Source organism: Salvia splendens, chromosome 2 (assembly GCF_004379255.2).
Source record: "Salvia splendens isolate huo1 chromosome 2, SspV2, whole genome shotgun sequence".
Lineage (NCBI taxonomy): Eukaryota > Viridiplantae > Streptophyta > Magnoliopsida > Lamiales > Lamiaceae > Salvia > Salvia splendens.
Genome location: NC_056033.1, coordinates 21,263,017 through 21,273,857, shown reverse-complemented (window position 1 = coordinate 21,273,857; position 10,841 = coordinate 21,263,017). Strand labels below are relative to the sequence as shown.

Below are 10,841 nucleotides of genomic sequence, written 5' to 3'. Positions count from 1 at the left end.
ATTTCCCCCTTTCTATAGGAGTTTATTTGTAATTTCCTCCTTCATACAGGAGTTATTAAAAAATGACTTTAAGAATATCATGGGTAATCTATGGACTAAGGTGCAGTCACATTTGTGATAAATTTTCACTATTCATTACAATTTTGCACCAAAAATGCCTATAAGGCATATTTGACATTTTTGGACTTTTATAAAAATGAGATATAACTAGGTACTGGATATAATATTTTCTCTATCTCTCTCTTTAGTATTGAATATGATATATTTTTTTTAAGTTTGAGTGTCTGAAATGATATTTTTCACTTTACTTTTTCAATCCCTTATGTCAAAATGAGTCTCATTTCATTAAAGAGAAAGAAAATTCCTTAAATAGAAAGTTTTTATTTTTTTGAGACGGACCAAAAAGGAAAGAGTTTCTATTTTTAGGAGACGGATGGAGTATTTAATTCGTAAAAACTACTTTGAAATTCTTAAATGTATTAATTATAATTATTAAAATTATAAATTTTATTATCAAAATAACTTAGTAGTTAATTTAATTTTGATTATGATGCGATTATTTTTTGAAACTTTTGAAAAGACACAGGTTTTAAAGCACAATTGGTAAAGTAATAAAGAAAAATTGGTAAAGTTAGAGATGATGAAGAGAACAATTGATTAAGTAAGAGACAGGGAGAGAGAATGTAGTGGAAGTAGTGTTAGTTGATTGTGGAGTCCATGTCTCAAAATATAAAGTTTAGAAAGTTTCTATTTTTAAGGGGCGAAGATAGTATATAAAATTAGGACTCACCTTCCACTAACTTTTTCGCATCCACTTTTTACCACCCCCTCCGTCCCTAAAGAATATGCATTATTTCATTTTTTGTCAGTCCCCAAATAGTATGAACTTTTCAATTTTGGAAACTCTCTTCTCTCTAATGAGGCATGACTCATTCTCCACTAACAATACATAAAAAACACTCTATCTATCTCTGTCTTACTTTACCGAACCCAAAGTTCATACTCTTTGGGAACGGAAAGATATATTTTCTTAAAACCCGTATCATGTCAAATGTGGACTTATAATCGTGGGTGGAGTGAGTATCATTTCAGTACAGAATGCAAGATAAGTAGAGTAGGCAGAATTAGAGTTCATAAAGACGAAGATATAAATTTACAGTTCTCAATCGCCAATTTCACAATGTCATAAAAAAGCAGACACGCTTACAAGTGTTGGACCAGTTTCTCTCTATATAGGAAAAAGAAGAAACAAAACAAAGTATTAAATCATCGGAGCATATTAGGCTCTTCATCTTCAAATGAGAGAGGACTGAGAGTGGAAGATCATCAGAAATACAATAATTTACAGAAATAAAACCCCACAAAAAAAATTTCCAAATTCACAAAAATGAGAGACTGAGATCAACTCAACTACATTTATAAATGGATACGATGAGAACGCGTAGCTGAGACCCATTCAACTTTTTCTAACATCTTCTCATGGCATCTGGACATACGGGTTGGTCGCCCCAATAGTGTTTGGAGCCTCTTGGAGCTCTTCAGATGGGGCAGTTTTGAGAGAGACATGCTGCTGTGGTTTGGACATTGCCCCGTGGGGAACTGTTGGAGTTGGAGAGACTGAAGAGGGTTGTGTATTTGTGGCTGTGGTTAACTTGATGGGGTACACTTCCGTGACCTCTTCACTACCTTCATCAAAATACACAACATCCTGCATTGTAAGCTGATGGTATTCGACAATCTCCCTCAGGAAACGGTTCTCCCGTGCGTAGACTGAATTCTCTTGGGCAAGTCGAGCTTTCTCAGCCAAAAGGGACTCGAGTTGGAGCCTTATCTGATAAACAATATTGCAACACACTTGTTAATTATGTATTTATAAATCCAGAAAAAATCTGTACTAGCAGTTGAATGAACCTCCCCTTTTAATATATGATGGATAAGGGGAATGTAAAGTGTAGAAACACCTAAGCATGCTGTGAATATTGTAGTTAAAACTTAACAAGGCATATAAACTAAGCACCTTTTTCAGTGCTGAAAACACATATATGTAATAATACATCACTGATTTTCAAGTAAAACAAAAATATCACCATCACTTTTAAATGATGAAATTTCTGGCAACAGTAACTAGACTCTCAGATACATAATTGTGTAAGGAATTAAGAAACTTCAGTTTTGGGCCAACAAATGATATTTCTAGTTCTGGTAAGCAAATGACTTTCATTTTTCTCCCAGAGGATCTCAAGGATATTCTGTTTATCTAATAAAATTTCTATGTTCAACCAAGTCACATTTTCCAGTAACATGCATAACTGTACCATTGACCCTCCGTCCCATAGAAATAGGCTGAATTTCCTTTTTTGTCCGTCCCATAGAAATAGTCCATATCCATTTATGAAAACCTTCTCTCCTTTTTTTTTTACTTTATCATTTATGGTCCCACACTCCCACCATCCACTACATTATTTCGACTACTTTTTCTCCTCTCTTATTTTAGCAATTACGCATCAAAACCGTGCCATCCTAATCAGCCTATTTCTATGGGACCGAGGGAATATATACAAAAGGTGACTGGCAAAAACATTTAAACTAAGTAGCAAGTGTATAATACTCCCATAAAACATATACATGTAACATAATTATCGAGGTTTTGAGATGGAGGAACATATTCAAGAATTTTCTTCTTGGAAACAAGCATAGTTAGAAAGGATATATTTACTCATAACAGTGACTAACTGCTGCATTAATTAAATTTGCATGCGTCCCGCCATAAGCGAGCCACTTCTTATGGCACAAGATTTAAGGAATTGATATTAAAGAGTTAATAAAGTGGAGAGGGTAAAGTATGAGAGAGGGAAAAAGCAGACGGGTGAAGAAAACAAAGTAGGTGGGAAAATAAAGTAACTAAGTAAGAGAGATGATTTTTTGCTTAAAATGGAAATGGCTCACTTATAGTTAGCCATCCCAAAAAGGAAAGTGACTCTCTTATGGTGGGACAGAGGGAGTATAAAGTGTTTATATTTAAACCAAAAATGTACTCCATCCGTCAGCGAATCCGTCTGCAAATAGGAGTCTCATTTCTTTCTGGCACGGGTTTTAAGAAATGTTAAGAAAAGTGGATACGAAAAAGTTAGTGGTAAATGGGTCCCACTTGAATTTATTAGTTTCAAATTAAATGTGAGGGGAATGAGTTAGTGGATGTGGGGGGCCTATTACCATTTAGAGTATAAATGAACCGGGACTCCTATTCGCGGACGGACTAAAATGGAAAAACGGGACTCCTATTTGCGAACGGAGGGAGTATATTGTAACTTGATACTGGAATATGAAGTCTAATAATGCAAGCATTTAAAGATGCACACTTAGTGCTGAACCCTTCATCGAAGGGTAACATTCATATGCCTACAGACAAACAGACAAAGCAAATTGTTGTGCAGAGTTTTACTTACGCAACTTACCACAATATTCAACAAAAGGTAGAGGACCCACAAGTTACAAATATGTTGCGGAATTTTACTTATTTTTGAGCTCCAACAAGAGTTTATTATAGTTGTTTATGGTTCAAGAACTTTGAGTCTTTGACAAATTGTCCTCAAAACATCAAATATACTGGATACAACACATATTGGAACATAAAATATACACATTCTTTGATATCTTCAAACATCAGACTTCGAAATAAAATAAAGGATGATAGCTCCGTCGATCATGATGTTTGGGAAACGGATAGGCACTTGATAAAATGATTTTGATACGAAAAAAAGAGGAGGATTTCAAAAACAGTGAAAAATGACACTGGACCAAGGTCAGGGTTTTTCAAATTTAAAATCTTCATTATTTAAGTTTCAAACCTCCCTCCCCCTCCCAAAGAAAAAAACAAAAGAGAGGGTGGATATCCTTCTTTTGGGTGAGAGATTACTTACCAAGTCATCATTATCTGTGTCGTCTCCTTTTTCACGGCTTTCCCTAAGCATCCTGTTTTCTTCTTCTAGCTGGGCACATCTGTCCTTTGCAAAAGAAAGATCAGCTTTGACTGTCTTCAGCTCTCTCATTAGAAGTTTTGCTTTAGCAGCCATTGCACTTGCAACCTGAGAGTTTGGAACAGAGACTATCATGCATCTAATAAATATTACCAAAATTCTGATTTCCATGAAGTTAGATGGATCAGATGCTTCCAGTGACAAACAATATCTACTGTATACTTCACATTACCACCAAAATGTGTGGAAGACCTAACAAGCATAAAGGCAAGCAACCAATGACACACGCACAAATGCGTGCAGATGAATTTCTGATCAGAAATTTCAAAAAAAAAGAGAGAGAGAAGCAATCTGACATGATAGAGCCAGACACAAGATTAGAAAGAAAATGAGAAGATGCTGATTACTCATCTCGTGACCAAGTTCCAAAAGAGAATTTTTTTAAACCCCATTTTATATTGCAGGGTTGCCTTGAACTTGCCAGTTTCACCAGTAGGAATGGTATAATCAATTAAGAGTTCACATTGAGGCTATTTGAGAATACAAGTCTCTTTAAATGCATTTTTTCTCTATTTTGTTTCCTTTAATCAAGCATGACTTGTTTACGATTTATTGTATTACATAATACCAAGCAATCATCTCTACAAATCTTTCTATGCATTCTAACTGAATAAGCATCCAATGTATCTTGAACACAATTATAAGTTTTGATACAAGTTATTGAATACAGTATAATCAATATAATTCCATTAATATTAGACACCGCTGTAAAAGTTGTATTCATATGCCAGATATTATAGTGTGCATCATTGGTTCAAAATGCTGGACTAGAAAAAATAGCATAAAGAAAAAATTATGTTAGCTTAAAAATTTCTTGTGTTCTAAAACTAACACTACAAAGTTGCAACCTTACGTCGCGAGATGCCTTCAGCTGTATTTCCACTGTACTGTGATTTTCAGGTTGCACATGACTCTGTTGCAAAGGTTGTCGTCTCAGGCTGTCAAAATTTGACACCTGGTTTTGTGATCCAGAGCTATTATTCTTTTTTCGTATCTGAATCTTACGAGTCTCTTGAATTAAGCCTGCAGTACGGTTCTCAACGGCTGTGATACCCTCCTGCAACCGAGTAGAGCGAATGTTTGAGATACCAGCAGCTGCTGTCTGATTAACTATGTAGAACAGTTATCAATAAAATCTCCACCAAGGCATAAAACTAGAGTTACAAGACATAACATGACAAAGCATACTCGTGTCCCAGTGAATCAGAAACAAGAGAATGAAAGTCTACCTCAAGAGATTTTCCAATAGTGCCACCAATATAATTAAGGGATGAAGCAATAGCATCTAGTCCCTTCTGTATCCCAGGACCTTCAGTCTTCCGACGGTTGTCAGCGGAATTGTATGTGCTATGGTACTGAAGAAAGGGTAACAGAAATAAGATGAGTAAAAGAGTCATGTGAAAAAGTAAAAAATTCCATAAAACAAGGTTAGGGAATTCACAGTCTTCCATAAAGTTAAATTTTAAAGCAAAATTTCCGCACCTGACCCTTTTTGCTTCTATCGGATGACTCAAATGTAGTCTCTGTGGGTGTCTCATGTTGCTGAGCTGTATCATCATCCTCATCAATAATTGATTTAGCTTTACGAGCAAGGGCCCCCCAGAATCCTTGTTTAGATTCATTTATGCTCTTCTTTGGTGCATGGTCATAGATGTATGGATCCTATATTTAATACTGACAATATTACTTCAACAAGTATAAGATGATCGTAGAGATCTGCGCCATCAATCTGGTACTCAAACCACATATTATCAAATCAATATAGATTTTTGTTACATCAAAATTCACTAACCTATATAAATGAAGCGGATGCAAGAACAAGTCAATAGCTTTTTATTCAATCGATATCCAGTATTAACTAATACTACCTCCGTCCCGCTCTAAGTGGAGCATTTATTATTCAGCACAGGATATTGTGCAATGTTGTTTTGTGAGTTAAGTGGAGAGAGAATAAAGTAGAGAGTGTGATGTTTCAATTTTAAGAAATGTGTCATTTAGAGTGGGTCATCCTAAAAAGGAAAATGTATCACCTAGAGTAGGACGGAGGGAGTATATAATTCTGTAATTATAAAACTGAATGTAATGATGTATCATGCATTGAAGTGAGACACACACACACATAAGTTAGAGAGAGGTTTTAGGTGGGGAGAGACAGTGCTACAGAAAGCCAAGGAGAAGGCAACTGGTTCAGGTATGGGTGGAAGAGTGTGTTCAGATAGATCATTCACTCTCGTAAATTAAGCCACCAAGCTGTTAACAAAGTTTCTACTGCCCAATATTAAGAGCAATATGCACCTTGTGATATGGAAGTGTTAGAATTTGTTACTTATAAAGTATTGATGTATTACTATCACAAAAGGTGGTTTAGTATGTTTACGAAGTATAGAGTGCTTTTGGGAACCACAGCGGGGTCTGCCTCTATAAGACTATATAACTATAGAGCATAGGGATGAAAAGTGGACATATTTGGCTAGAACCCAAACTACCACCAAATCCAAGGCATCCTTGCACCAAAACCCTTAAACCCATCAACTGACTTATGTAATCAAGAGCTATAAGCATGTCAAATATTTCATCTAGAGTCCATGCACCAAACTTAAGTTATCAAATGATAAAAGTTTCTAGCTTATTCCAAGATTCACACATTTTTATAAGTGTACCCTTGCATTTCCAACTACAACCAAGGCTGTAAAATTTCAATGGAATTCCCAATCCAACATGTATTCTCCATGCGTGTCCCAATTCAGATCATTCTATAAAAATTCAACCAAGTTTCGATTGGAAACGAGATTACTTGCTTGAATCTATCATGAATGCATAAGTCATACCCACTCACTTCATCCATCTATAGCATCACTACAATTATTATCCAGCGGAAATATCTAACCTAGAGCAAATCCTACGTTCCACACACAACATATTGGAAATGCAAACCCTGCAGATGCAATTCCACCAGGGGGGGAGGTTGTCGATTGATCTCACATTCATCATTCCAGAAGCACAAAACATCAAACCTCAAGGAACATTGCACCGTACAGTCACATTAGGGAACAGAAAAACACATTTGCTATTATAAAACAATATACATAAAATAAAAAGAAGAAGAGAGAGAACAGGGAACAACTTCAGTTCAAAAAATGAGAAGACCAAAAACCAAAATCGCACCTTAGCAGCGGAAGGAGCAGAGCCGCGCGGAGAAGAGAGAGCCGACTGTTCGTAGACGGAAGACAGCGACGACTCCCTGTACGCCGAAGATGCTCGAATAGCTTTAGTGGCGAGCGAGGAGGCGGAAGAAGAAGAGGAAGAACTGTCGGCGGAGGGCGGAGAATCGTAAGTGAAGGAGAAGCCGCCGTCTGGCTTCCCGAGTTGCTGCCTCCTTCTAAGAGCCATGGATAAAGATCTTCTCCTTTTGGATCTTGTGAGGAAATAGAGGGTTTTTCTTCTTGGAAAATTGAGGAGAAATCAACTGAATTGGAAGGAATCAGAATCTGACTGATGATAAGTTGAAACTCAATTGCAATCCAGTTGGAGAGAAATAGGAGAGAACAAAAAGAAGTGAGTGTCAACGCGGAGAAGACGAACAGTAGAGTTCACGTTGGGGACTGGGCATGGAATCTGGATCTGATTCCTTTAATTGCAGTTGCAGACGCATTGTTTTTTTGTTTTTCAACAAATCCATTATCCATTTTTTTTTATCGCTTCATATGTTACGTGTACTGTACGTTACTCTATGGTCAATTTGTTTATCTCCACAATAGTTATAGCCCAGCCATAACACGGCCACAAACTCCTCCTGCCACATCATCAATATTAAAAATCCTCCTGTCACATCAGAAATAGCCCAGCCATAACCTAGCCATATCATAAATAGTCCAGCCACATCAATAGCCACATCACTAATAACACAATATACGGAATTTAATTTACGAGACATATACGAGAAACATTAATAATACTATTTTAATTTTTTAAAAAAGTACAATAAATTAAAAAAAAGTACAATAAATTAAAAAAAAGTACAATAAATTAAAAAAAGTACATTAATAAAAAAAAATTACATTCATAATCGAAAAAGTACATTGCTTAAAAAAATCACACGTCGGCTCCCTCGCCTCCGTCGTCGCCGTCGCCACCGCCACCGCCACCGCCGCCTCCGTCGCCACTGTCACCGCCGCTGCCGCCTCCACGCAGATCGTCATTCATGCTCTCGAGCAATGTGAAGAGAAATCTCTTCTCCTGGGGGTCCGTCGCCGCTCGCCATTCGGCTAACGTCTTCACCATCATCTGGCGCGTTTGTTGACGCGCGAAGTACTTGAGATCCTCTGTAGACTGGCGGTCAAAGGGGGATGCCGACTGGACCTCCTGGGAACCCCCGGCGACCCCCCTCGCCTCTCGTTGCGCCCGCTTTTCCCAGCGGGGCGAGGTCGGCTGCCGAACGAACGAGGGTTGGGGAGCACCTGGTCCGTCTAATGAGGTCGTGGGAACCACCGCTGCTGCCGCTGTAATCCCCGGTATAGTTCAATCGTTGCTTCTTCGGCCAGCCAGCGTCGACACCTACTCGGAATTTCTCGGAGTCGTTCAGCACAAGATAGCAGTTCCAGTAGGTGAAGTCCTTATACAACCCGGGCTGGGGGAAGGCTTTCTCCGCTATCCTCCTGCAGTCGTCCTCCGTTTGGCCACTACTCTGCATGCGGAGGGCGTTGGCGTACAAACCCGAAAATCCGGAGACGGCAGCTCTGATTCGGTTCCATGCCTTCCGGCAATCCTCCCCGTTGTGTGGCCTCCCCTCCGGGCAAAATAGCTGGTAGGCTGCTGCTACCTTGCCCCACACGTTGACGATCCTCTGGTTATTAGAAACAAGAGGATCGTCGCAAACACTCACCCACGCCTTTGACAGCGCAACATTCTCCTCGTCCGTCCACCTTCTCCGTACCGTGGGGTCATCCCCACCCGGCTGCGACGACTCCCCGACCTTCTTTCCCTTGCCCTTCTTCTTTGGGGCGCCACTACCCTGCACTGCTCCCCCGTTTGAACGGGAGTTTCCGGAACTCCGAGACTATCAAACCCCAAATCCGACAACGCAAAATCATCAAAACCGCTCGGCGTGAACTGCGCATCCGTTGGGGTCGATGTGTGCGACGAAGCAGTCAAAAAATCAAAACTGGGGCGATAGACGTCCCCCAGCGTCACCTGCGTCGCCGGTACGCCCCCCCGGCGTCCCCTGCGTCGCCGAACCTCCCCCGGGTATCATCTGCATATTGGGTGCCCACCCCGGCATCATCTGCATATTGGGTGCCCAACCCCGCATCGCCGGGAACCCCCCCAGCGGACTCCCTCCGGTCGGCATCCCGGGTAGCATCTGCTGCCACTTGTACATGTTGTAGTACCCGGGCATCTGATTCCATCCGCCTCCAACGGGGATTGGGGGAGTTTGAGAACCGCTCGTCCCTGAACTAGGCTCGTTGTTCAGATCCATTTCTCGGTGTTGATCTTGTACAGAAATTAAGATAGAGAGAGTACTCGTTAATACAAGTGGTGCGAATGAAAATAAAGTGCAAATCGCGTATATATAGTGTTTCGAAAATTTTAAAAAAAAAATCCGTTAGGCTATGCGCTGGGCGATCCGGGTGCTGCAATGGAGCCGAGCGGATCGCCCAGCGCATAGCCCAGCGGTTTTCGACCGCCTAGCGCTAGGCGAAATTGATTTCCGAAAAACCGCTCGGCGGTTTTCGGATTTTCCAATGGTTCGCCTAGCGCCGGCGCTCGGCTAGGCGGTGCGCTAGGCGCCATTGTGGATGCTCTAAACGTTCGATGACTGAATACTGTCTTTATTAAAATAAATACTATACATTCCTTCTTTAAAAATAATTACTTCCTACGTTCCATTGGCATTCACACATTTATTTTTCGCACTCATTTTGAAATAGTTATACTCCCCCAATCCCATAAAAATGTGGCATTTGAAATGACACAAGAATTAATACACAATTGGTAAAATAAAAGAGATAAAAAAATAATAATTAAAGTAGTGTTAGTGGATAATGAAACTCACATTATTCTTATGGGACATATGGAAATGAAAGTTCATATATTCTTATGGGACGGATTGAGTAATAAATAGTTAAAGTGGAGAGAGTAAAGTAAGAGAAAAAAATAATACAGAGAAGAGTCCTAACTATATTATTCTTTCTTCACTTTAACATTCAAACAAACATTGCAACATTTCATGATACATAGTCAGTGTACAGTTTTACTTCCGCAAATAACCAATTGTGTCACCTATTCCACGACCACTCTACAATGCCTAAGACCTCAACTGATTTGTTTATAAATGAGTGAATAAACAAAACAAAACAAAAGAAAATTATTTCTTCTAATAAATGAATTAAAGTGAGTATAGAGTTATTCATTTAGAAACATGCTGTTTAAGAATATAATCAAATTGAGAACAAATTGAAATTGAAACAGTGATGATTAAAATAAGATCAAATTTACCAAAAATTGATCAAGATTGGTAATTCAAATAACTAGTTGTCCTCATTAACATATGTTGTATCTTGCCAATGAAATATGAGGCAAAACTGAAACATCTAAAGATTGTCTTGGTTTGCATGTGGTGGTACCACCGTATATATTCCTATATTATGATTCTATAATAATCCCGCTGATATGCAATATCAAATTTACAATTGTAATGTATCGCATTCTACATAAATTATAGTAGTACTACTAAATTTAGTTGTACCGGTAATATTGAGCATTAGGAGTGAGTATAACTAAATTAGGTGGACGAAATGCATTACG

At 38.9% G+C, this 10,841-nt stretch overlaps 1 protein-coding gene across 1 annotated transcript; it reads right to left on the bottom strand.

Moving 5' to 3' along the window:
* Positions 1–1,124: 1,124 nt before the first annotated feature.
* On the bottom strand, positions 1,125–7,690 carry LOC121791411. Its single transcript, XM_042189369.1, has 6 exons — positions 7,203–7,690; positions 5,520–5,699; positions 5,267–5,392; positions 4,891–5,094; positions 3,921–4,085; positions 1,125–1,831 (listed from the first exon to the last, which is right to left on the bottom strand). The coding sequence occupies exons 1-6, from the start codon at positions 7,425–7,427 to the stop codon at positions 1,478–1,480; spliced, it is 1,254 nt and encodes a 417-aa protein (XP_042045303.1). The 5' UTR covers positions 7,428–7,690; the 3' UTR covers positions 1,125–1,477.
* Between the last annotated feature and the right edge of the window lie 3,151 nt (positions 7,691–10,841).